At 43.7% G+C, this 27,367-nt stretch overlaps 1 protein-coding gene and 2 long non-coding RNA genes across 3 annotated transcripts in view; 2 read left to right on the top strand and 1 right to left on the bottom strand.

The window, feature by feature from the left end:
• The window catches only part of LOC136838108 (uncharacterized), a 215,819-nt gene that overhangs the window by 18,051 nt on the left and 170,401 nt on the right, over positions 1–27,367 (top strand). The gene's annotated exons all lie outside the window — the stretch shown is intronic.
• The window catches only part of LOC136838111 (uncharacterized), a 271,933-nt gene that overhangs the window by 136,568 nt on the left and 107,998 nt on the right, over positions 1–27,367 (bottom strand). The gene's annotated exons all lie outside the window — the stretch shown is intronic.
• Positions 955–3,596, top strand: LOC136838103 (gastrula zinc finger protein XlCGF8.2DB-like). Its single transcript, XM_067102949.1, has one exon. The coding sequence runs from the start codon at positions 1,364–1,366 to the stop codon at positions 2,294–2,296; it is 933 nt and encodes a 310-aa protein (XP_066959050.1). The 5' UTR covers positions 955–1,363; the 3' UTR covers positions 2,297–3,596.

Below are 27,367 nucleotides of genomic sequence, written 5' to 3'. Positions count from 1 at the left end.
AGACTGACGTCGGGGGTACTCTCTCTACAGGAATCCTCACCTGCCGAGTGGGATAACCAGGTGAGGATACATTCATTTATACAGAGTAGGCGAATAATGAGTTACCTGCTTTCCCTGTTGGCAGGTCGGGCTGAATTAGAGTGATCCCACCTCCTTAAAATTTTGTTAATCAGGCTAATTCAGGTGTTCAGGGAGTGTATTGTAATATGAAGTTTTCATAATAAAACTAGTATTGTAATACTTACCTGAACACCTACTTCAATTTGAATAGTGGATAACGCAATTGGGGATCTCGGCCTCACTCGACGGGGACTTGCAGCAGTGTTGCCCAGGTAACTCATTTGACAAGATTTTCCTGTAAGCGTTGGTAACGCTGACAGTTAACTACCCACTTAGTGGGTAAAAGCTATGGGGATGTAGTTCGGGCTGGTGGGTGACCAGGGCTAATTCAGGTGTTCAGGTAAGTATTACAATATTAGGTTTATTGTGAAAACTTCATATTTGAGGAAATGTAGCAGCACATTTAACCTTCCAAGACTGCCATCTGTGTTGCTGGTCTTAATAGCTACTCATGTATTGTATCTGTAGTAACAAACAGTGAAACTAATTTGAAGACTTTTATCTCTCTTGAAAGTATTACTCAGTTCACCCCTACTGTTTTTTCCTTCTTATTGTCTACTGCATCTGTGGATAATTGGGTGTTATGTATATGTGGATCACATGTAATTAAGCACTTACTGTACTGTATACCCTTCCTGCTGTTACCCCACAAAATTGTTATGCTGGTCTTGCATTTTCTATTCTTGGACTTTGATTTGTTAATAAGGATATCTTCAAAAGTAATACTGTAATGTTAAGCTAAGAAGGTTTACAGATGTGAGAAGGTGGGAGTCAATATTAACTGTTATTCTATTGTTGTATTGTTGCCTCAGGAATGTTTCGATGCTGTGTCTGGACAATATTTGGTTAGTTTGTGTTAATATTTGGATACTGGCAAATGTACACCTTGTTAATTGGCCTGAGACCTTTATAGGAACCTGAATTAAATTTGATTATTTTGCTTCAGTTGTGGCATTCTGTTTCCTAACTCTGTTGCATTCTTTGATTTCAGATTCTCCCTTCGTCAGTTTTGAGCAGCATCAAGATTTTGGGAATGTTTGTGTGTTTGATGGTAGTACATGCAACATTCCCAATCTGTTGTGAATATCAGATTCATACGCCAGCAATGAAATCTGGTTGTAGTCCTTCAAGATATTGTACTTTGTGACAGATTTATTGGATAATCATTTGTAAACAATTTTGTGTTAAGAGTTGTCAATTGAACACATTGTCTTTACAGAACAGAACTGGACAAAAGGCTAAAATGAATCCAGAACATTCTTTAGAATTTCCTTTGAAAAGTGAAACTGAAGATGCATTATCACTTCCTTCCATAAATCAAGAAAACAGCAACATGGCTGCCTTTAGTGAAACCAGTAATGATGACTCTTTGTCCCTGGATCCATTGATGGACATCAAAATAGAGCCAGAGGTATTTTGTGAGTCTAATGAAGATGATGAATATTCTTATGAAATGAAGTCAGTAGTGAATGAAAAAGATCCACTAACTTGCAAAAAGGGAGTAAAACAAGAAAGAAGGAATAGTCAGAATGGAGAGAAGCCTTTCAGATCCACTGACTGTGAGAAAGCATTTTACAAGGAAATTAATCTTACATGTCATACAAATCCTACCAGAGAGAAAACATTCATATGTAATGAATGTGGGAAAGCATTTTCCAGGAAACCAGATCTTAAAGTTCATATGAGAATTCATACTGGAGAGAAGCCATTCATGTGCAAGGAATGTGGGAAAGCATTTTCCTCGAAATCACAACTTACAGGTCATATGAGAAGTCATTCTGGAGAGAAGCCATTCATGTGCAAGGAATGTGGGAAAGCATTTTCAAGGAAACAACAACTTACAGTTCATATGAGAAGTCATACTGGAGAGAAGCCAATCATGTGCAAGGAATGTGGGAAAGCATTTTCCCAGAAAGGAACTCTTAAACATCATATGAGAATTCATACTAGAGAGAAGCCATTCATATGCAAGGAATGTGGGAAAGCATTTTCCACGGAACCCCAACTTACAGTTCATATGAGAAGTCATTCTGGAGAGAAGCCATTCATATGCAAGGAATGGGAAAGCATTTTCCCAGAAACCAAATCTTACAGTTCATATGAGAAGTCATACTGGAGAGAAGCCATTCATGTGCAAGGAATGTGGGAAAGCATTTTCCCAGAAAGGAACTCTTAAACATCATATGAGAATTCATACTAGAGAGAAGCCATTCATATGCAAGGAATGTGGGAAAGCATTTTCATAAAAACCACATCTTACACTTCATATGAGAATGCATACTGGAGAGAAGCCATTCATGTGCAAGGAATGTGGGAAAGCATTTTCTGAAACCACAACTTACACTTCATATGAGAATGCATACTGGAGAGAAGCCATTCATGTGCAAGGAATGTGGGAAAGCATTTTCCCACAAAGGAAATCTTAAACATCATATGAGAATTCATACTAGAGAGAAGCCATTCATGTGCAAGGAATGTGGGAAAGCATTTTCCCAGAAAGGAAATCTTAAACATCATATGAGAATTCATACTAGAGAGAAGCCATTCATGTGCAATGAATGTGGGAAAGCATTTTCCCAGAAACCAAGTCTTACAGATCATATGAGAATACATACTGGAGAGAAGCCATTCATGTGCAAGGAATGTGGGAAAGCATTTTCCAGGAAACGAGATCTTACAGTTCATATGAGAATACATACTGGAGAGAAGCCATTCATATGCAAGGAATGTGGGAAAGCATTTTCCCAGAAACCACATCTTACATTTCATATGAGAATTCATACTGGAGAAAATCCCATAAGGGTGTAGTCCCATCAGTGCACCTCATGTGGTCCAATTTAGGCATTACTTAAGTCTTTGTAGCGTTCCTTCAGCCCCTAGCTGCAGACCTTTCTTCCTTCTAGTGTACCTCCGTTAATTTTCTCTTCCTTCCATCAAGATTACTTTCCACCCTCTCCTAACAATTGATTCATAGTCCTCAACTGCTTTGAGGTTTTCATCCTGTTACACATTTCAAACTTTTTTTTTTTTACTGTTAATTCTGTTTTAGCTCTGAATGACTTCATGAGTCCCATTGCTTGGCCTTTGCCCTAAATTCTATATTGTCTTCTATACAGGAGAGAAGCCATTCATGGGCAAGAAATGTGGGAAAGTGTTTTTCTTTACAAGTGGTCTTACAAATCATATGAAAATTCATACAGAAGAGAAGCTGTTCATGTGCAAGGAATGCTGGGAGGAATATTTTGGTTAAATTACCCTTGCAAGCCATAAGAGAATTCATACTTGAAAGCATTTTCAAGGAAACATCATCTTACAAGACATAGATGAGCCATACTGGAGAAAGGCCTTATATGTGCAAGGAAATATGGGAAGGTTTTTTCCACTAAAATTACTCTTACAAGACATGAGAATTCATACTTGAAAGAAGCCATTCATGAAGAAGTAATGTGGGAAAGCTTATTCCAGGAAACATCTTATAATTCATCTGAGAATTTGTACTGAAAGTAGCCATTTACAGTAGACCCTCAATTATCTTCTGTAATATATCCAAGACTCTTGTAGAGATTGAAAATTTGTGGGTACGGTAAAAAAAAAACACTTCACAGATTAAAAATGTCAATTACTGTATGTGGAATGAAATACGAATTACAGTACGGTATTAAGCAAACTTTTAAATGAAATTAAAATGCTGTGGAAGGATGATTTTGTCATATTTCAGGCTTAAACTCTAGAAATAAGCATTTACTCTATGTATTAGCATTTTTTAGTGACCGTACCAAACTTTCACGAATCTTTACCTTACATGAGGGGTTCTGGAACCTAACTCACTCAAGAAGGATTTTTTGTATTACTGTATATATATATATATATATATATATATATATATATATATATATATATATATATATATATATATATATATATATATATTGTATATATATATATATATATATATATATATAATATATGTATATTATTACGTGGGTCGGTCGGTTATTTACGTTAACAACCTATTAATTGGAGTTATATGACCTTGTTCTACCTCAGACCCAGGTAACTCTGCCAGTCAAGGCCAAGTAAAGCTCTAAAGGACAGACAATCAAATGGAAAGGTCACCAGCTGAAAACTAGTATTACAAAACATAAGTTTATTATACAACCCGAGGATCAATGAAGTAAACTTACTGGAAAACTAGTTTCAACAAAAGTAGAATAAAAGGAAATGGATTATTTACAACAGCTCAAAATATTAGTCCTGATCAGGATAGATGCCTCAGTGCTAAATGAAGTGATCGCAACAGATTGAAAAAGCCTCTTCAATCACTTTTATAAAAGAGCTGAATTCAGTGAAGATTGAACTGTGGCTTCTTGGCACTGACGATGGATGCAGATTCTTCTCCAAGCAAGAGGCAGTTTCCAGGCTCAAGGTATAGACACACGTGGGGAAAAGAAGTATCCAGGTAACAATCTTGGACTGAAGAAGCTCTCAGTATTAACTAATTCATCACAAGGGATGAATCTTATATCAAGAATACTACTTTTAATGCTGTGGAGGGGAAGTGACGTGATTTCACTAGACAGCAATGAATGCACTTAATATATGAGCACTTAATATATGACTTCGTAAAGGGAATATGCTTTACTAGGGGTTCTTAGTTAGGGACTTTTTAAGAGATGAAAATTTGGACAACGGTTGTGGGTATCGTTTGGAAAATGACAGACTCACCAGTACATAGGTCAAAGAAAAGTGGGTTTTAAGGACAGTGTATCAAAGGTCTCGCCTAGCAAAACTGTATCCCCTCTATGAAGCTTGTGAGTTTAAAATTCCCACCCTTCGGTCGGTTGGCGACCTTAGTTTGGAAACAACTCCTGCTTCTTTCTGCTCTCCTCTTTCTCATGGGAGAAATCTGCCTTGTGTTCCTGGCTTCAAGAGAAAATTAATTTGCTATTCTACTAAGAGGCAAGGGAGAGAGGTCGAACAGCAGTATTTAAGTATGTATATATATATATATATATACTATACATATAGTATAAATATATATATATATATATATATATATATATATATATATATATACACACACACACACTATCTGACCAATCCGGAGCTGCCCTGGATAGCTGAGTGACAAAAACTCTCTCTCTCTCTCTCTCTCTTTTTTCCCCTCTTTCTCATCCCTAACACCCCTCTCTCTCTCTCTCTCTCTCTCTCTCTCTCTCTCTCTCTCTCTCTCTCTGTCACCCCCTTCCCAACCCACACCCCCTTTAGTGCCATTGATGTCTTACCCCACAACATTCTCTTCCAGATAGTAAGTCATATGTACACCCAAATTGGGTATGATAAATCGTTAATTTACTAAGTCTACGGGTGCAGGCAGAACCAGCCACGTTTCAGGGAAGCCCTTGCCCCCTCCTTTGGTGCCCTTTGGCGCCCGTGATGTCTTACCCCACAGTGCCGATTTCCAGACAGTAAGTCATACATTATGCCGAGTTTGGTGGTTATTGCTCAGTGCGTTTCAAAGTCAATGTGGCACATACACACATACATACACCTGTTTGTATATAATATATGTATATATTATATATATTCTAAAGCCAGGAAGGAGACTGAACACAAGGGATGATGCAATCTGTCTCGAATTCCTGGGTTGGTAGAACATAGAAGAAGGGAAAATGAGCTGAGGGCTCTACTAGAAAGGGGAACTGTAGGCAAACTCTTCGGATGACTAGAATCACATATATTTACAATAACACAAATCAGAAGGAATAATTAGGACAGGTAAATGGATCCTGTCAGAGCACTAAATTAAGATGAGCAGATGAGAACTGGATGCCGGGGATTTCACTTTGTATGGGTTAGCAGTTTTCGTAACTGAAGATATGTTGGACAGGGGAGGGGGAGTGTGCCTGGCAGTGCACAGCAAGGGGAGAGTTAGTTGCAGCTGCCCGCTGGTAAGGATCAATTGTATCCATTATTGTCCTGAACTCTTTATTGGTTAATAAAGCTTCAGAGGTTAGCTATCTTTCTCTAGCCCTCACACTGCCAAAACCATGGATAGTAGCCAGTAACAGCCAAGAGAAGGCCAGGGCGTACCCTGTTCATGCGATGCGGGCGGGCTCCGCCTGACCCACCTGATAAATTGTGTTAGCAATTCTCTGGTAGACATCAAAGGTGCCTCACACTGAGGGACCTGGGGCAACCCGAACGAACTGTAAGGTCTGTAAGGTCTGTAAGGGCTACCACGTCAAGGACGGGCGTGGTTAAAGAAGAAAGTCCAAGAGCTTAGAATTAGAACTCTGGATGTTGGCACCATGATGGACGACGTAGGGAGGTGGCAGGTGGATGTTATGGAGAGCAGGAAAATTGATATCTTGTGTGCAAGAGACAAGGTGGGAGGGAAACAAGGCAAGAGAGAGTGGTAGTGGATTGAAGGTGCTGTCTAGTGGAACTGATGAAAGGGAAAGATGTGGAGTTGAGGTTGAAAGAAAGAAAAAGCTGTAGAATAATGAAAGTGAAACTGTGCTGTGAGGGACACATTCTAAATGTAGTCACTGCTCATGCACCACAAGTGGCTGTGATGAGCAAGTTAAAAATAGGGTCTGGAGGAGATGGAAGAGATGAAAGAAATAGATCAGTAGAAATGGAAGAAAGACTAGTGATTGGAGGTGACCTGAATGGACACATTGGACGCAGTCGGGAAAATATTAGTAGGATTCATAGAGGACATGGAATGGGAGAAATGAATGAAGGAGGAGGGAGAACTTATAGTAGATTTTGCATTGTCTTTTGATTTGGCAATAAACAACACCTTTTTGACAAGCAAAATTGATGCAACATACAGTAGTGGGGGGAGACAGACGCAAATAGACTTTCTGTTGCGTAGAAGAAACCATCTGGTGGAAGTGAAGAACTGTAAGATTGTAAGAGACCCATCCATCGCACCCATGGATGGCGGTCTCTTTCGAGCACATGCGTGCGTGCGTGCTTTCGTGCGTCATATCTTCGGAGGGACTCAGACAAAAAGGGAACAAGAACACCCCCTTTTCTCTCAAGGAACGCAACTTCTACCATACAATGTTTCCGTCTGTTTCTCCCTAACCATTGTTGTCTCGATTCATGTACAATCACCACTACTTGCATTGCCATGCAAACATTCCAGTCATGTACTCATAATGTTCCACCGAATCTTCTGTATCAAACTGTATGTGTGTTTCTGTTTGTGAAGATGCCAAACGTCTCGCCATTTCGCATATATTATGCTACTGCATTGTATTCATTAATCTGTCTCGAATCTCATGCAATTGGCCATATGTAGAATTTCCTGGCCTTTCCATTGATATATGTTTCATCACTGTATGTTTATTATGTCTCTCACAATCGCCATCTGTTTGTCTTCCGACAAACACAGATGTCCGAAACATTACCTCTGTTTTGCTCTGTCTGTGTGTAGATGCTACTTTGCGGTTCGCACAGGCCAATAACATCTTCGAAGGTTCTGTACATTCACGTGCACATGGCAGAGAGTAGTAGACAACCCTCAACCATGCAAGTACTGTGAAACAATCCCAGAAGAACCCCTGGAACACTACCTTCTTGACTGTACAGAGACAGAACAGTTAAGAACAAGTTATGAAGGAAATGAAAGAACAGCTACCCAAATAACAAAGCACATACTGACAAACATCCATGAATTTGCAGGCTTCCTATGCTCCTACCCACCACCAAGATAACTCAAGAATCCATACCTTAAACCACCCACCCTCCTTCCCTATTCTTAAATCAGACTCGACCCAGACAACAAATAAAAATCCATACCATTCATCTCTAAATACTGACTTTAGAAATCACCCCTCCCCTATCATTCCATCCATCACAATCAACACCCAACAAATACACAAAACACATACAGACACAAGAATTAGGACTGGACAAGGAATATGACTTTGGATCACCACCAACTAGCATACTAGCTACCTGTGCCTACTACTCAATTCTTTTTTTCCATCTGTTGGCCTCTCCCACTAGCCAACACTCACTGCTATCGTACTTTTATCCTCATCTGATGGGTACCTTTAGGCTTCAAAGAGGTTGCAACCTTGCCTGTTAAACCTTTTCATTTCAAAATTTCACCCCACCAAAATCACTTTCATGTATCATAATAAAGTTTTCATTAACCTATCCATCTCACAGACTCATCATCAACATATAGTTACGGGCTGCTCTAGAAGCAAGAGCCCGTGCTGGCACAAGGCCAGCTAAATCTAAAACAACAACAACATGTACATTTATCTCAGTAAGGAACTGTAAAGTCACCACATCGGCGCCAGCGTAGTGTTTCGGCGGCGCCATTAATTAAGTCTCCGCTGAGCATGTTTTCTTTGGTAACTTCCCATTTTCTTCAAACTCAATTAGTCACGCCTAAAACGTGCCAGGTCACGCATTTTTAATCATTTTTACTTTATGCGTATTTATACAAATGTCACACATTGTGTATCACATGTTTCTTCATTCACAGGCATCAAGACTGTATCCATATTGTAGTTCTGTATGTTTTGTATTGTAACTTGTACTCGTTCACTGCATATTATTGTTTATTGTTTCGACCTCAGGCCACAGTCAATTCCATTGTCTCTCACGGGCCGGCGTCAGTTGGCCGCTATATAAACTGCCTGGATCTGTAATAAAGCAGCAGTAACTTTTACCTGCTCGTTTCTTTGACACCTTACAGTGGTGACCCCCGGAGTATCCCGGAGCCATTAGCGGACTGACACGGTGACTTAGTCTTGGCTCCAGGATTTCTCCAAAACGCTCTTAGCGGCCTAAACACGGCGCTGTGACCAGCGTTTGAGCGTGCTGACTTCGGCGTACCCCACCAGCGTCACTAGCGGAACCCACGGCGCACGAAAGTGCGTACTGACGCGAGTACCCCACTCCAGTAAGGGGTCAAAGGAGCGAGCATGGACGCGGATATCCCCTCCTTCATGCAGTTAAACGTGGACCCCGCTGGACTCGGAGGTTTACCTACCTCCCATCACACCTGCGCCCGCCCCTGCATCGAGGCCCAACTCCACACCAGCGCCCCGAACACACGACGGCCGGGCAACACAATCGCGGGCCGCTCACCGTAAAGTACGCAGGGGAACCCATCGATGTGGCTGCGCAGGGTGGAAAGCCACTTCAGAATCGCGGACCTGACGGACGACAGGCCGACACAGTGCTCAACGCCCTTCCGAGGACGTACAGAAAACTCATCCCGAGTACCCGAAACACACACCCTCACATACAGCACCACAAAAGTTCCTCCTCGAAGCTTGCTCCTGTTAAGCGACTTGCCATAAACCCACGCCACGACCTCAATTCAAGAGACGCTTGGAGCATGGTCGTAGATCTCCTGTCACTACCAGACTTGGGTGGCACAAAGAAGCGGCAGGAGGTGCACGGGAAATTACCTCGCCAACTCCTCCCGGATCACGCAACCAGATCGCTCACCCCTACACCATGCCATCGAGGACCTCATAGAGACGGCGCAACATCTCACAGACTCCATCAAGACTTCACAGCGGCTAAAACCGGCCACACAGCCGGTCAGCTCCGTCCAGCCTGAAGAGGACATAGAGCAGCCCGTCAACGCCATCGCCAACAGACGTCCCACCGAACCACAGCAGATGGAGGTCCCGGGCTTCTGTCGCTACCACAAGTGGTTCGGAAAGGACGCCCGAAACTGCCTGCCGCCCTGCTCGTTCGCCCGCTCAAAAACGGGGGTGGCGGCGGCCAGCAGGACAGGCCGCCATGGCAGCCGAAGAACCCAGGGCCTCAAAACAGTAGGTTTTTACGTCCGCGACACCGTCTCCGGCAGGATGATGCTGGTCGACACAGGGGCCTTTAAATCGGTCTTCCCAGCATCCAGAGAGGACCGCAACCAGACACCAGACCCGGCCGCTTTCCTGACGGCCGCCAACGGAACCCCCATCCTCTCCTACGGCACCAGGCCCCTGTCGATCTCCATCCTTGGCCAGAGTTACTCCTGGGACTTCATCGTCGAGGACGTAGGAACCCCACTCCTGGGGGCCGATTTTCTGGCGCACTTCGGCCTGCTAGTCGACGTGAGGCGCAAGCGCCTCCTCGATACCGACTCCTGCTGGTCTCTCCCGTTAACAGCGGGACCCAGACCCACCATCAGCGCCGTCGCCCCCCACCAGTACGCACACCTACTGTCGGAGTTCCCTGAGGTATTTAAGCCCGAGCTTTGCCAAGTCCCCGGGGCCCCAGCCAAGCACGGCATATACCACCATATAACGACTAAAGGGCCCCCGACACATGCGAAGTTCCGAAGGCTTCCCCCTCAGCGCCTTCAGGAGGCGAAAAAAGCATTCGCGGAGATGGAGCAGATGGGCATCTGCAGGAAAGCCTCCAGTCCATGGGCCTCCCCCCTCCACATGGTGCAGAAACCGGACGGCTCCTGGAGACCCTGCGGCGACTACAGGCGGCTCAACATTGCAACAGAGCCTGACCACTACCCTCTACCCAACATGCAGGACCTCACGGCCTCCTTTCATGGGGCCAAAATATTCACTAAATTGGACCTTCTTAAATCTTATTTCCAGGTACCTGTTGCGCCAGAGGACATACCAAAGACAGCCATCATCACACCCTTCGGGTCCTATGTGTTCGCCTTCTCCACCTTCGGGCTGAGGAACGCCGGGGCCACCTTCCAGCGGCTCATGGACAGCATCCTGGGGACCTAAAGTTCTGCGTCTGCTAACGTCGACGACATTCTCATATTTTCCAGGTCTCACAGCGAACACCAGAGACACATCAGGGCAGTCCTCCAGCGCCTCCAAGAGAACGGCCTCGTCGTCCGTTTTGACAAGTGTACCTTCGGCGTCCAGAAAGCAGAATTCCTGGGTCACGAGGTGTCTCCGACAGGCGTCCGCCCTCTTACATCGAAAGTAGCAGCCGTAGCCAGGTTCCCGACACCCACCTCCATCAAGGCCGTCCAGGAGTTCCTTGGGATGGTAAACTTCTACAGGCGGTTCATCCCCGGGATCACGCACACCACGGCCCCCTGACTGAAGTCCTAAAGGCCAACCGAAGTCCCTGTCTTGGGGACCCAGCCAGCAGCAGGCCTTTTCCCTGATGAAGGCCGCCCTCGCCAAGGCAACCGCCTTGGCACACCAGGATCCCAAGGCCCCCCTCCAGCTGACGACAGACGCCAGTAACGTTGCCTGCGGTGCTGTTCTGGAGCAAATCATCACGCGCCCCCAGCCCATCGCCTTCTTCAGCAAGAAGTTCAATCCCGCAGAGACCCGCTACAGCACCTTCGACAGGGAACTCTGCGCAATGTACCGCGCAGTTCGGCACTTCAAGTTCCTCCTGGAGGGGACGCCCTTCACAATCTTCACAGACCATCAGCCACTGGTTCACGCCTTCACGAAGCAGGGGACGCATGGTCTTCCAGACAGCAGCGCCACCTCTCAGCCATAGCCGAATTTACCTGTTCCGTCAGGTACCTCCCGGCAAGAAAAATCCGTAGCAGACGCCCTCTCCAGAGTCGAGTTGAACACAGTGCAGCTTGGTGTAGATTACCAGGACCTTGCCAGAGAACAGGCCGCTGACCCAGAAACCCCAGCATACCGCACTGCCATCACATCCCTCAAGTGGCGGGACGTGACCCTCGCCCCAAAGGCCCCAGCCTGCTCTGCGACATCAGCACAGGTCAGCCCCGCCCTTTGGTTCCAGCCTCACGCCGCCGCCAGGTATTTGACATAATCCACGGCCTCTCACACCCCTCCGGCAGGACCACGGCCAAACTGCTTTCAAAAAGTTCGTCTGGCACGGGTGCAAAAGGACGCCACGGCCTGGGCAAAACAGTGCCTGCAGTGCCAGACCAGTAAGGTGGGTCGTCACACGCAGTCGGGGTAGGCGAGTTCCCACAGCCAGGGCGCCGCCGCCACATCCACATCGACGTCGTCGGGCCCTTCCCCATCAGGCGGATCCAGATACCTCCTGACGGTGGTAGACCGTTCGACGAGGTGGCCCGAAGCCACACCCATGCAAGAAGCCACCGCCAGCGCGTGCGCCGAGGCCCTGCTCTCCAGTTGGGTTAGCCGCTTTGGCGTCCCGGACCACATCACAACCGACAGGGGCCCCGCCTTCCTCTCCGAGTTGTGGTCTGCCCTGGCTCAACTGCTGGGAACCACGCACCACACCACCACAGCGTACAACCCAGCGGCCAACGGCCTGGTCGAATGGTTCCACAGGTCCCTAAAGTCATCCCTCACGGCCCGCTGCACCGCCGAGGACTGGAAACATCAGCTGCCGTGGGTCCTCCTCGGGTTGAGAACCGCCCCCAGAGCCGACGGCACCCCATCTGCAGCTGAACAAACCTATGGGGAACCCCTCGTGGTGCCGGGAGAGCTCGTGACGGATGAACGCCACTCCCCATCACTGCAGAGGCTCGCGACGTGGCGGCAAGTTCGCCCCCTGCAGGTGCTCATACATCGACAAAGCAACCACCTTCATGCCGCCACAGCTGTCATCCGCCACCCACATCTTCGTCAGAGTCGACGCCGTCCGTCCACCACTAACCAAGCCCTACAGGGGACCCTTCCGCGTGCTGGAACGAAACAGCAAGGCGTTCCAGCTGGCACTCCCTGGCAAGGACGACTGGGTTTCAATAGACCGTTAAAGCCCGCCTTTCTGTCGGAGAGTCCCGACAGCGACGCAGCACCCCTTCCGCCCAACCGCACTCCAGCACGCCCTCACCCCGCGGCGCGGCCGCCCCAGGAAGGGACCGCCCAACCAGCAGCCTCACAGGCGGGAGACCCTCCGTTATCTTCAAGGAGCCGCGGCACCCTTCAGCGTCCCAGCAGATACAGGGATTAGTCAGACGATCCCTCGTCTTGGGGGAGTATTTGTAAAGTCACCACATCGGCGCCAGCGTAGTGTTTCGGCGGCGCCATTAATTAAGTCTCCGCTGAGCATGTTTCTTTGGTGACTTCCCATTTTCTTCAAACTCAATTAGTCACGCCTAAAACGTGCCAGGTCACGCATTTTTAATCATTTTTACTTTATGGTATTTATACAAATGTCACACATTGTGTATCACATGTTTCTTCATTCACAGGCATCAAGACTGTATCCATATTGTAGTTCTGTATGTTTTGTATTGTAATTTGTACTCGTTCACTACATATTATTGTTTATTGTTTCGACCTCAGGTCACAGTCAATTCCATTGTCTCTCATGGAGCGGCGCCAGTCGGCCGCTATATAAACTGCCTGGATCTGTAATAAAGTAGCAGTAACTTTTACCTGCTCGTTTCTTTGACACCTTACAAATTTATGGTTTCTAAAATATACTTTGCCTTCTACTTCTATTTTGTATTTCCTTTTTGAAACCTCTTTTATTACCTTATCTTTCTTCCATTCCTTTTTTCCTGGAACTGGCTGTGAACGGATGACATCACCTGGTTTTAATGAGACTAAATTTGTACATGATCTATTATAATATTTAGCTTGCCTAATCAATTTCTTAGTTTGAATTTCTGGTATCCTATCAACAGTCTTGGGTTTGAGTAAATTTTCTGTTATAGGCAATTGACTTCGAGTTCTTCTACCAAAAAATCTTTGAGCAGGTGAAGAGTTAAACCCTTCAGTTGGAGTATTCTCCATTCAAGAAGTGCTAATAGTGGATCATGGCCATCCTCCTTTGATTTTTTGAACAACTGTTTCATGATTTTTACTGCATTTTCAGCTTTGCCATTTGACTGGTGGTGGTAAGGGGAAGATTTTACATGTTTAAATGACCATTTCTTTACAAAATTTTGAAATTCGACTGATGTAAATTGTGAGCCACAGTCACTATACTACAATGTCTGGTATACCATAACGTGAAAAATGACTTCTGACCTTGCTTACATTTTGACGCTAACATGTTTTCCAATGAATTTATCTCAGAATATGATGAATAATAATCCACCAAAATCAAATAGTTACAATTACCAACACTAAAAATATCCATTCCAATTTTAGACCAAGGCCTAGAAGGAAAATCATGTGAATTTAAGGATTCCTTGGTTTGTCTACTACCATACTTATTACACACCACACAAGACGAAACATAATTCTTTATATCTGCACCCATGCCAGGCCAGAACAATATATCTCTACCATACCTAATAGTAGCATCAATCCCATTGTGAGCATAATGAATTTGTTTCAACATGTAAGACCTTAAACATGATGGGACAACAATGCAATTACCTCTAAAATGATATCATTATCAACAGTCATTTCATCCCTAAATTTAAAAAAGATCCTATGATTTCAGGAGCCTCTTTGCAATGAGTGGGCCAACCTTTTTAGAGTTGTTTCTTTTAACGTTTGCAATGCAACATCACTTTATGGTCTTTTGTCTAATATCCTCAAGTTCTCATTTGTCACAGCAACATGTTCTGTCATATTTACATTACTAACCTTTTCAAATAATGCAATTACATCAGATTTATCAGTACCCGAAAATGTATTCGACAAAAATCTCTACTCAGTGTATCTGCTATATACATTTTACTACCTGGTTTATATTTGACACTCAAATTAAACTTCTGCAACTGCAATAACATGCTTTGTAACCTTTAAGGCCATTTCAGTAAGGGTTCCTTAAAATACTTTCCAAAGGTTTGTGGTCAGTTTCTACTGATAATATTCTTTGCCATAAAGATATTGGTCAAAATGTAATGCTGCAAAAACAATGGCTAACATCTCTTTTTCCATTTGTGCATATCGCTGTTCTGTTTCAGTTAACGATTTAGAAGCATAGGGCCATCGTTCGGTGATGTTTTGCATTAGTGGACAGCACCTAATCCTGACATTGAAGCATCACACTGTAAAGACACATTACAATTACTGTCAAAATATTTCAAACAAGGAGCTTCAACATATAAGTTTCTTAATCTTGAGAATGCTTCATCATGAGAAGAGTTCCAACTAGTTTTACACAAAATGATTTTTTTCTTACATGCCTGGACACATCACTTAATTATGACTTGTCACATCCAATTTTTATGGGTTCTTTGGCAACATTGCAATTTTTATAGACTTACCAATGAGGATTTGTATACTTATTTTTTCTTCTTCCCAACGACATTAACTAATCTTCTTCAGTATTGCTACTGGCCAAATGCTGTTTCAATTGAACTCTGATTTCATAGTTTTTTACAAAATTCAGTCAGCCCTTTCTAAGGTAAGGTCAGTGGTTTTGTATCCATCTGCACATGATCCAGTAATTTCTCCCTAGCCTTATCACCATGTAAATTAAGGACGAATTGATCTCTGATCATTTCTTCTTCATTATCATAATTACAAGTTTTGCATAAAATTCTTAACTGAGTTATGAATTGGTCACAACTTTCATTAGATTTTTTTTTTTTTTGAGAAATTTATATCTCTCCTAATTATATTTGATCTGGGACTGCATTCTGCATCAAATTTCTTCAAAACCTTATCTATCTTACATTTATCTCCATCTTGATCCCAAGACAATATATTATATTTCTCAACCCCTAACTTCCTATGACATGCAAGAAAGTTACTACCCTTTGTCTGTCAGCAAACCTTGTCTAAGCCCTGTTAATTTCATAGTTAGCAATTAAATTTCTTCCATTTGAGGGCTACATTAGTATTTTGCACTAAAGTCCATAGGACTCGGTGGGGTTAACTGTATATTCATCTTTATGGTACAAAACTACCTTAATTGTGATGAAAAGAAAAACTTTAACCCATTACGGGAAAATTATGCATGTGGAAAACGGCTTAGCCATTTACGTCAACAAACTGGTAATTTTAATTAAAATAAGTATCACTTACCTCACTTCTTCCTTTTTAATCCAGCTTATATGCAGATAAGAACCACTCCTGACACCATGTTACGGGTTCTTAATGATATTTTGAGGGTAGTTGTCACGGGAGAATTTTTCCCCCACCAAGACATTAAGATACGATGATAATAATACTACTATACAGATGCTCTGTTGTCAGTCTTCGTGCCTGGAGACAGGGGTCGGAGAATGGTACTGTGTCAAAGGTCATTTATAAATGTGATTAATTCAGTTAAAGATGAAGATGACAATCATATTAGTTGACACGGTGGGTATGAAGTTTCTTTGACGTTTACACTGCCTGGGAATTAGGTAGGCCTGTCCTTAGACCTAATCCCTAGTAAAAATGATATTCCAGGCTGATGAGGCCAGGTTGCAATTGGGGCTGTTTCAATTTGTTATGATTCTGAGGCAATTGATTGATTTCAGTTTTTAGTGGGCAAATTGAATGCATCCTGATTGAAGGTCCAGGTTACAAGGACTAACCTTGTTGCCCATTACAATTTGATCGAAATCAGTCTCCTCCCCCTCCCCATCAGGCCAGAGTTAACATTTAGTGGCCGTCTCACCTGGATTTTTTAGCAACTTACTGATGCATGAATAATTGAAGAAACCCCTGGTACTCAACCCAAATGTTTCTTTATTACCAGAAAGTGGTTACATCATGCCAAATTTCTCCCAGGCTTAGTTTGTTCCCGGACTTGGTTAATTTCCCCTATAGTCTTCAGAACTCCTGGATAGATCCACAACTACATACGAGGTCTTCAGTAATTTGTCAACTAGGTCCCTTGAACCAAAGGGATAGATAATAACTTGTATTAATAATTTGTAAATTAGCCAAAATGAAGGGTGGACCAGTTGACATCCTTTTCACACTAACAGCGTTTTGTCCCCTACATCTTATTTTTAGTGTTACCAATATGCAGAGAAAGATTCTGGACAGAGCTCCCATACTCAGAGCGAAAGAAAACAAAATAAGGGACTGGCTACACTGCTATGCATTGATGTCCACAGCAAAAATGAAAACACTTTTATAGTCACAATCATTCTTACTGTAGTGTAAAGATATTAGAGGAGGATGATGAATCAATTCCTAAATAAATCACTAAATAATTAAAGGCATATTTTTCCCATTACAAAGCTTTTTGGGAAGAATTGATTCATGTCCACTCTAATATCAAGGACAACTTTTCCTAATGGAACCAAACAGCCCAGATGGGTCTGCAATTGTGGAAAACAGGTCTTGTACAGTAGAAACAAGCAACGATCTGTTGTGTTAGAGACTAAACACTTCTAATCATTACAACAACAAAAAACAAGGATATTTGAGTAACAAATGGGGACACTACCATAATAGGTGTGCATTCAATACAGCTTACACTAATAGCTTTGTCTGAGCCTAATACATTTGGAGGTTGGATTGACTTTCACTTACACATTTAATGTCACATCACGATGAGACTGCAACAACAAGAGTTCTCCACATATGAGACAGTTTTAGATCAGGCACATTTAGAACTTCAACTACTCTTTCTCACCATGGATTGCTTTGAGTTTATTGGCTCCTAATGATTATCTTTCTCACCAGAGCTCTTGGTTTAGAAACGACTCTAAACTTGAATCTTCAAAGGGGTTTTGGAAAGTGGTGTACAAACTGATCCCTAAGATGTACCAAACCAGTACTACAAGAGCAAAACTTTCAAAAGGTGGTTATGAGTTAAGACCGTCCATAAGACCACAATTGTACTTCCTGCCCAGGTAAACATTCAATTTGAAAACTTGCCACTAAATGTTTTACATTATTTCTCTTGTTGACTGCCCTTCAAAACATGGGATTTTCCTTACTTTTTGTGATAATGAATGTTGATATGCCTTCTAAACCCTCCTATCCCAGCGTGTGTGTCCTGGGTACAAAGAGGCATAAAATGTACAAAATTTCGTTCTAGCGTCGACATCGGATTACCGCCCTTTGCCCAACTTGCAGGGGCGTGTGTGTTCACTGGGGAAAGTGTTGTACCTGGTTTCCTGAGCAATGGAAAGGTTCGAAGGAGGCAGCTACTGTGTGGAAGCCTGCCAGGGAATCGTCCAGGTAACGTCTGACGACTCCAGTGGTGGCTAATGTGTCAGGATGTTTCTCCCTCCCTCACTTCTCCCCCTTCTTGCTCCTCTCCCTCAGGTGAGGACTCCCCCTCCCCTTCCTCATTCATTTCATCGGGTGTGGAAGGGGTGTTGAGGAGCAGTTGATCAGGACATCCTCTCAGGAGCCTCTCCATACTCTGGAAAATTTTCCTCCAGAGTGAGTGGAAACTTCTCATTTTTGAACCGACTGTTTCCTCAGGTTTGGGGTGGAAGTTCCCTACGGACCAGGTATCAGACTTCTCTTCTGCCTGGCTCCCACCTGGGTCTGCCTGGCATTCCGTCACTGGAGGGCCTGGTGTCCCACCTGTCTGGCGCTCAGTGACAGCCCATGTCTGCGTTCGGCAAGCTGCCTATGACGGTGGCTTCACACCTAGAGCACCCAGGTTTCAGCTGCTCTGCCTCACCATCTTGTGCCGCTGCCTTGCGTTCCTGGCCCGCTATCTCGACCTGGGCCTTTGTATGGTAGCGTCGTTGGTGCCGTACATGACATTGCCTGCTATTGCTGACCCTGGCTCGTTCATGACTATGGTTCCAGCTCCTTGCTTCTCCATCTCTTGGCCCAGCCTGGCTGCTGGCGCCCCGTGCCTTTGACCCTAGCTCGGCCGGCCTGGCTGCTCGTGTGCCACCCGTGCCTTCATCCCTGGCTCCTCCTTTGGACATTCCCTGGCTGCCATGCTGATGTTCCTGCCCTGGCAGCTACTGTCCCGAGCACCGTCTACCCTGCCCGGGTTGCGCCTGCTGCTGTGGCCCCCCCTGGTTGCTCCTGAGTCTTCGGCTGCTCCGCATGGTTTGGGGACCTGACCTCGATCCTGAGAAGATGGTGAAGAAGAAATCAGAAGAGATCGCGGAAGGTGTTGTCATCTTCGTTGTCGTCTTAAATCTTTGTCTGCTTCTTCTTCCTCTTCTCCTTCTGAGGCTACCCAGCAAAGAAGAAGCCTGCCTCTCCCCTCCGCTAAAGGTCTTACACCGAGACCTCTAAAGGACTGCCCCTTACACAGGGAAGGCAAGGCGGATCTCTCGCTGGCTCTTCCCGATCCACAGGATCAGAAAGCACTGCTCTGTCCCCTAGGTCAGGGCATTGGGGACCAGGGCGTGCAGACCACAGTCCACTCCCCTGCTGTGCAGAAGAAACCTTCTTCTAAGGCCAGCGGGTCCATGTCAGGCACCCAGAGTCGCTCCGAGTACCCAGGTTTCAGGAGACCCAGTACCCCAGTCTGGTACAGGAGAAACCTGTAGACTAATGTAAACCTGTCTAATCAGAATCGCAAGAATAGTCACAGGAAATTTATGCTTTGTGTAGCCCAGTTTATATCCAGTAATGGCAATGAATTGAAAAGCACAGGACTCCACAGTCTCTCAGTGATTCCAGTGACGCTAGAAGATCACTCGGGCAGGATAGGTTCATGGGTTAACCGTTGCCATCTCTCCACACTTTTGAAATCTGCGGCATCCAACCTATCCTGTGGAATGAAATGGAGTATGAGGTTTCTGGCTAGAAAGACCCAGCACTGGGACCAATGAGGCTGGTCCAGTGCTTTGATGAATGAACATGATTTTGAAACAAAATATATACATTTATACTTGAACACACACACAACAGATACTTTTACAAGAGGTTTCACGATGCAATATTAAAAAATGCTTAATGATTTCAAACAGAGCATCGATATGTATTTTATCAATTTGTACTTTTTAAAAGTCACAACACACAATTGGTGGAAATGATATAAATTTAGAAAAGTTATATAAATTGCAATAAATTTGTATCTTAAAACTTCATTTAAATTTAAACATTGCATTCTGTCCAAAACCTCACAGTTGCTTTTGCCTTGCAGGTGATGTCTGCGGCTCTTACGATGTTAAAACTAAAACCACTACTGGCGTCCACTGTCAGACCAGGACCGCAATGGACACACACAGGTAGGTTATTTTCTCCAATAAAAATCTGTGATTCAAGAATGTGTATTAATTCTGAGGAAGAGAAAGATGCCTCTATAGCCTCTGATTATGTTGTTACGAAGGTCAAGGCTGATATTTGCCTGAATCTTTTATATTCTATTATTCAGAGTGAGGGAGAGGCCCTCCTCCTACATATTTTTCACGACATTACTGACGATATGGGTTTCATGTCAGCGTGAGGCACTTCTGTAGCTGGACAGCATTTTCCAGCAATGCCAACGTGAGCTGGCACCCAAATAAAACTGAATTACCATAGACTTCAGAGGCCAGGCAAAATACCAGCTTGCATTTTAGCGGTAAGACGACTACAGATATTGCCATTAGTAGATTTAGAAACATCAGTGATTATTTTAATATGATATTTTGATGTATCTGATTGGCGATCTACAAATCTGGCTTTCATTTCCTCATCAGAAAGATCCTTTGGAGTCCTGGGGTCATCCATAAAAGTTCTATTTTTTCTTCAGTTAATGATTTATCCTCAACTCTCTTCTAAAATTCCCACTTGTAGGGGTTTAGTGAACTAAGCTCATTAAATTTATCTATAATACACTAAGTTAGAATTCATTTTAGTTTCACATGCCAAGGAATATATTTGGCAACCGTAATCAAGATCTGACCTACGTAGAGTCATAATAGAGTTTAAGGAAAGGCTTTCTATCTGCACCCCAGTTATAGCTGGAAACCACTTTCAAAATATTAGAAGCAGGAAATCTGAAGCCGTTGTCATCTGCCTGCTCTTGTACGGCATTCGTAGAATTTTCAGAAGTTGGCATTGCATCAGAAGAGTCATATTTAGATGTTACAGGGCTGAGGTCATCTACGCATAATTAACACTTGACTGGCTCTTGAATGCCTTCTATGCTGCTATTAGCAATGTCGTGCACTACCAGTGACTCTGAGGAACTCCTCCTTGAATGTATGAAGTAGAAAACAGGTTTTGACGGAGGAAAAGCCTCTTTAGTAGCTGCTGTGAGTCTCAAAGAAGTTACACTTCCTGGTCCTCTCATGGCTCCTACAAGACCAACCTGTTGCAAAGAATTCCTTAGAGTTGGTCTCGGCCAGGATAGAGCTTGTTGGCACAGTGGATAGAATCTCATAAAGGACTCAGAGAGGCGGCCTCTGTCTTGTGCTGTTAGTACACGATTGGTGCAGGAACGGATTTGGGGTCACAATGAAACTCTGTCTTTCTTTTCAACCTATTTTACCCTTAATAATATTGCAGTGGTCTGAAGATCTTCAAACAGAACCTTATCCCAATTTTATTTATACTTTATTTGCTACGGTTTATTGATTGCTGTATCGTCTTTCAATACTTATCAAAACATTCTTCCTATACCTAACTTAGCCTAACTTAATACTACCAACAGTCAAAATATTACGTACAATCTAAATTGAGGGGATCACTGCCCCTATTACTCAGCCTTTGCCTAAAGTTCATCTGTCTTCCTTCCTTGTGCCACACTCGGCCAAACACACCCAGTCTTAACTGGCGAACTGAGGAGGGAGATAGGAGGCAGGTCGTTCGCTGGCAGTGCCCCTGAAGAAGTCTCCGCCAACCTCAAGCCCCGGATTCAGTAATGACACACAGTGTGTTGCACTGGGTCTTCAACTTCAGTCTCCACCACTGCACAGAGATGGCACCTGTCAGCGTCCTCGTCTTCATCGTACGATGCCAACATAAATGAACCTATTGAAGGTGGAGGGGAGCGGATCCTATCTTGACACTCGCGCTCAAGTGAACCACGTAAAGAGAAAAGAAAAACAAATATTAGTCAAATCATACTCTAAGACTAAAAATTAAATACAAAACAAACACACAATGGTTTCAAAACACAAAGTCTCTTCCAGTTTCTACGACCACCACACTGTCCTACAGTGGTTACCTAGGCTGTACTGTACGTCATACTTGCACAGATGTGACAATAGTCGACGCCATCTTCATTGCACGCCAGGTCTGTGCGAGAGAAATGTTCACCCCAGTCCCATGCCTTTTCGTCTGGGAAAGTGGGTGGGTTTGAGGACCACAGCAAGCACAAAAGTATCAAGAGCTGTTTTTTGATAGCGTAGTCGCTGTTCATCCTCAAAGGAGCCACTAAAGAAATTGGACAGGTGACAAAAATGCTTGGCTACTATAGCTCCATTCACTTTAAGGTGGAGATTTTGGGCCTACGACGCTTGTTTACGGCTCTGATTGGCTGGTACTGGAGGTATGTAGTCATCACTGTTGCATTTTAACGCTGTAGCTCAGAAAACCTTGAAATATTCTGTATATTTCTTATTTATCTCATTGTTTACACAAAGATAGGAAAGTTCTGATCATATCATAGAATCTCGGTATTAATTGTACAACTAAATCATGATTTCCTGAAATCAGTAAGATAAAACACAAAGGAATTACAACGAGTAGAAGTGAAGAGAGAGGCATTTCATTCTTTATACCCGTTTTTACATATCGTCGGATTTTGCATCATTGATGCGATCAAGATAAAATAAAACTAGTGTTTTCATACAACAAATTAATTCGAATACGCTGGTGCTTTCAGATTTTAGATGCGTAAGAGGTGAAGAGAAATGAAGATTATAAGTCGATATGTTGCATCCGTTTCGACTCAGTTTGGCAGTAGAAACCAGAGACGGTGATTCTGTGTTGAGGCGCCGCTGACAGTTGCCAAAGTTAGCAATATAGTTAATTTTTCTTGACAGTATTTACCGTATTATGCTCACTACATTTTTCTGTAAAATAAAAATAGAATTCCTATTATGAATGAACTTCTTTTCACCCAATATCATATAATCATGTCCACGCCTGGACATATCTGATAAGAAAAAATGAATAATCATATGGATGCATCTGATGTGCGTTTCAATTTAGGCTAGGTGAGAAATTTGCATACTGTAGGCTACATGATATATAACAGGCCTGCACAATTATCAAATACTGTATAACATTTATATAGAGGAATAAACGTTCTGGTGTAAGAGCAACTCAAACAAATTCTGAAAAAGACAGAATTTTATATTCGTTACATCGCCAATAGATTTCATGGTTAAGAAATAAAGATGTACTGTTCATTGAATGAACATATAAAAACCATCAGCTTTTCGTGTTATTGACCAGAGAAGCAAGCGGCCATAATAATGAACTCATAATTATTTAGCCTGTTATTTATCATGTAGCCTACAGGATGCAAATTTCTCATCTAGACTAAATTGAAGCCAACACAACCAGATGTATCCATATGATTATTGATTTTTCTTATCAGAAATGGCCAGACATAACAACATACATGATATTGGAGTGGAAAAAGTTTGACAGTCATAATGTAATTTATGCATTTATGCAGAAATGTAATATTACACACACGGTAAATACTCGTCAAAACTGCTAACTTATATCATTAACTGGCAACTGTCAACGGCACCTCAAAGCTCTCGCTGTTTGCAGATCACCGTCTCTCGGCACTACTGCCAAACTGAGTAAAGAACAGATGCAACATAATAAGACATATTCTTCATTTTCTCTTCACATATCACACGCATCTAAAATCTGAAAGCACCAGTGTATTCAGGGTGAATTTATTGTATGAAAACACAAGCTTTATTTTATCTTGATCGCATCAATGATGCAAAATCGACGATATGTAAAAACAGTATAAAGAATGAATGCTTCTCTCTTCACTTTTCCTCGTTGTAATTCCTTTGTGTTTTATCTTACTGATTTCAGAAAATCACGATTTAGTTGTACAATTAATAACGAATCCTATGGTATGATCAGAACTTTCCTATCTTGTGTAAAACATGAGATAAATGAAGAAATATAAACATATTGCAAGTTTTCTGAACTACAAACGTTGAAATGAAACAGTGAGCGAGCTGCAGACCTCCCGGTACCAGCCAATCAGAGGCCGCCAAACAAACGTCTCTTAGGCCCAAGAATCTACCTTAAGTGAATCGGCTATAATGGGCCAAATGGCAGCATCCCAGATTAATTTTTAATCCGAGGGAGTCTGTGTTATTAACCATTTTCTGTCTGGATACCCGCTATTTGGCAATAAAGACCAGGGAACAAGATATGAAACCAATACGTGATTGTGCTGCTCTCTTGTTGTTCAAGGTGCTTACCTAATTGTAGGGTCTGCTGCAGGATTTTAGCCTTTCAACAGTTCAAGAATACTGTCCGGATTGACTCACCTTTCTGGATGTCATGCTTAGGAGAGGGCAAGGGTCAGCTTTTATGAGGGCCACTAAATGATTCTGTTCCCACGTAGAGAGTGGTTTGTTCTGCTATGTAGGAAAATAGGACTGCAGTATCGGGGATTTTGTCGACGGCCCAGGTAAACCTTGTGAGTGCTTGAACCGGGCAGCGATATTGTTTACTAAACACCGAGTCTTTCACAGAAAAGGGGATTGCCCTGAGAGGTCCCCTATTCTGGCCAGGAATGACAGGCCAGGGATGCAGCAGATAACACTAGGTGTGTGTATATGTTGTCCTGATGCGCACCAAGAAGAAGGCTGCCTTTTGGAGCACAGGAATCAGCGATGACTGAGTCAGGAACCCCATTCAGGGACCAGGTGATGGTTCTGCAGGGAGCCAACTCTTGCAGTGTAGAAGACTGAAAGGAACCAGTCACTTTTATTAGAATCAATTCAAAACCATAAGTGCTCTGCCACTACTGCCTGTCTGCCACCATCGTTGAAATAGGGAAGACACTTACCCTTTCAAAAGATAATGAAATGTAAACTGAAAGTTCCACAGACTTCAACTGGGTTCTCATGGGGCACCAAACCGTATTTCCTGTATGGACTTATAGTTGACAGATGAAGTCTGTATTGCACAGGTACTTAGCAGTGTTAGTGGCACCATTTAGAATTAGATTTTAAATTCTCTGTGACGGCTGCGGCTTGAAAGGAGGATGTTGAGATCACTTCCTTCCTGCCTGTGGGTAGAATAAATGACAGAAATAATCTGTTCTTTGCCTGTTGTGGAGAAATAATGAACCACTACTGTTTGACCAACCTGTGGTTACTTAGGCAAGCGCTTTCTGTTGAAAGCAGACGTGACTCTCGCATCATATTCGACATCGCAAATTCACAAATCTTGCGGAGATTTTAACAGAGCATAATGGAAATATATCATGGATTTTCTGGAAAATTTTAGAAAATCGTTAGTATATGAACACCAAAATTTACAACTCATTAAAATATTAATAGTAAATAGTATTTCCTAGTCTTAAGAAATCGTCGAAAACAAGCGCAAAATAGCAAAACTCCTATGACAAAAAACTACCTAGAAAGTGATGCTTCATAGTACGCGTGCTCCATCGTTGGGAAAACACAAAGCGCATCATCTCGTACCAAGCCGCTGTAACACGGCTGTGATTATGTATGGAGGAGACGCACAAATACAGCTTCCCGATTTCTAATCGGCCTGTGATTGCGCCAGGACTGATGCCTGCAACCCGCAGCATCTCCTGTCTTCTCTTCGCGCCACTTCGTCGCTTTCAAACGGTTTACTTTATACGCCAGGTGATTTTTCAGGTTTTGTTTAAATCTTTGCTCCACTTTTCACCCCTGCACGAGCTTCCAAGCGTGCTGCTTTTCCAAGGCTGGTACTGAGCCTAAATGCCATTGAAGAATGATGACTTATCGCTGAAAGCACAACTTCGAGTATGTTGAAGGAAGGAGAAAGTCTATGCTGTAGTTCACATTTTGGCGTGAATTAATCCACCATTCGCTACATCCACAAGGACAGTTAAGATTAGAAGACAGCTGCCAGCACCTTTAATGTTACAAGGGAGTGGTTGTGTCAGAACAAATGATCGTCCGTACTGAAGCTGCTCTGGCCGTATGGATAGCCGATCGCCGGAAAGAAGAGAGCCTTGATGCGAACATTATCCAAACAAAGGCTAGAGCTCCAAAGTAGACCTGCCTAAGGAACCACAGAGGACTACAGGCGATGGGCGAAGAAGCAGAAGATGAAGAAGATCGAAGATCCGCAACCAGGACGCCCAGTCGTTCACCACGTAAGAAACTGCAAGATTCTGCTAGCAAGGGTGGTTTGCAAAGTTTCGTGTTCACGGGCTTCAAAAAGTGCTTCCAGCTGACAAGGCTGCTTCGCTGACACGGTCGCCGTTGAAACATATCGTCAATGAAACCTTCATGAAGGCTGTTATTCTTGTGTGATATCAGCCCAAACATGTTAATATGGACGGTGACGTGGTTTGACGGAAAAGAATGCCTCGAACCTTCCTGTTAAAGAGGAAGCAAAGCCTCGGCTTTAAAGAAGGCGATCGTGTGCGATTTTATTAAAGCCGACCTATTTGCAAGCTCCAGAAACCTATGGGCTTAAAACAAAAACACCGTCGACATTGATGCAGCATCCAAAGGTCTGGATAACGGTTATGCTGACTCGATCGTTTCCACGAAGTGATCCGCAAGTGGTGTGTATCCAGCGAAAAGGCGTGTCATTCAAAGTCCTTCACGATACGTTGCGGCTATAAGCATTGATCGTCGAGGCGGGGCTCAGGTTGAGTTCCCGCCACCCAACACGACGTCACTATTCAGCCAATGGACCGGGAGTTATCAGGGATTCAAGGCCTATACCGAGGAATGCCCTGGCGAACGTGGTTGTTTCTGGTGATGCCGCCAAGAAGACGATTTATTTCAACTTGAAGGCCGGCCGCAGCAGTGGCCACACCCAGTGCCCAATCCACAAGGCATTGGAAGAATGAAGCCTGCCACCTAACGCTAGCTGAAAGAAGTTGTGTTCGAAAGGTTACGACACAAAGCGATTTACGCCTGCCGAAATCCAACGCCGGCAAAAAGGTGAAAGTTGTGCAGCTGGTTGCCATCCTGAGTATGGCTTTGCAGACGCATCATCGGCATTGACAAACTTCTAGACTGTTACCCCAGTCAAAGTAACTGACGACCAAGAGTTGACGGTTGGAGTGAGCGAAGAAGAAGAAGAAGCATACAAGAAACAGAAGGTTCCCAAACTGCTTGACTTTGATCGCTCGCCGGCTCTGCAACCCGGCTATGAACTGCAAGAGCGTCGCAGGGAATGGACGATCGATATGGGTTCACCAATTCTGCAACGTGGCTGATGACGTCATGGCCCCTACAAAATGCTCTTCGACCGGTAAAGAAGCAGCAGCAGCTGCCAACCACAGTGTTTTTGGTAGCCTGCAAAGATATTCCAGTTCCTGCTGTTGCCACACGTTACTACCGGAAATCATAGAAGTGGCAGAGGTGCCCCAGAAATGGCACCAC

The sequence above is a fragment of the Macrobrachium rosenbergii genome, unplaced genomic scaffold (genome assembly GCF_040412425.1).
Source record: "Macrobrachium rosenbergii isolate ZJJX-2024 unplaced genomic scaffold, ASM4041242v1 171, whole genome shotgun sequence".
Lineage (NCBI taxonomy): Eukaryota > Metazoa > Arthropoda > Malacostraca > Decapoda > Palaemonidae > Macrobrachium > Macrobrachium rosenbergii.
The sequence above is the reverse complement of the archived record's forward strand: the minus strand, read 5'-3'. Positions and strand labels throughout refer to the sequence as shown.

Excerpts from the sequence above, each read along its gene's own strand:
- LOC136838103 (XM_067102949.1), top strand. The coding sequence starts at position 1,364 with ATGAATCCAGAACATTCTTTAGAATTTCCTTTGAAAAGTGAAACTGAA.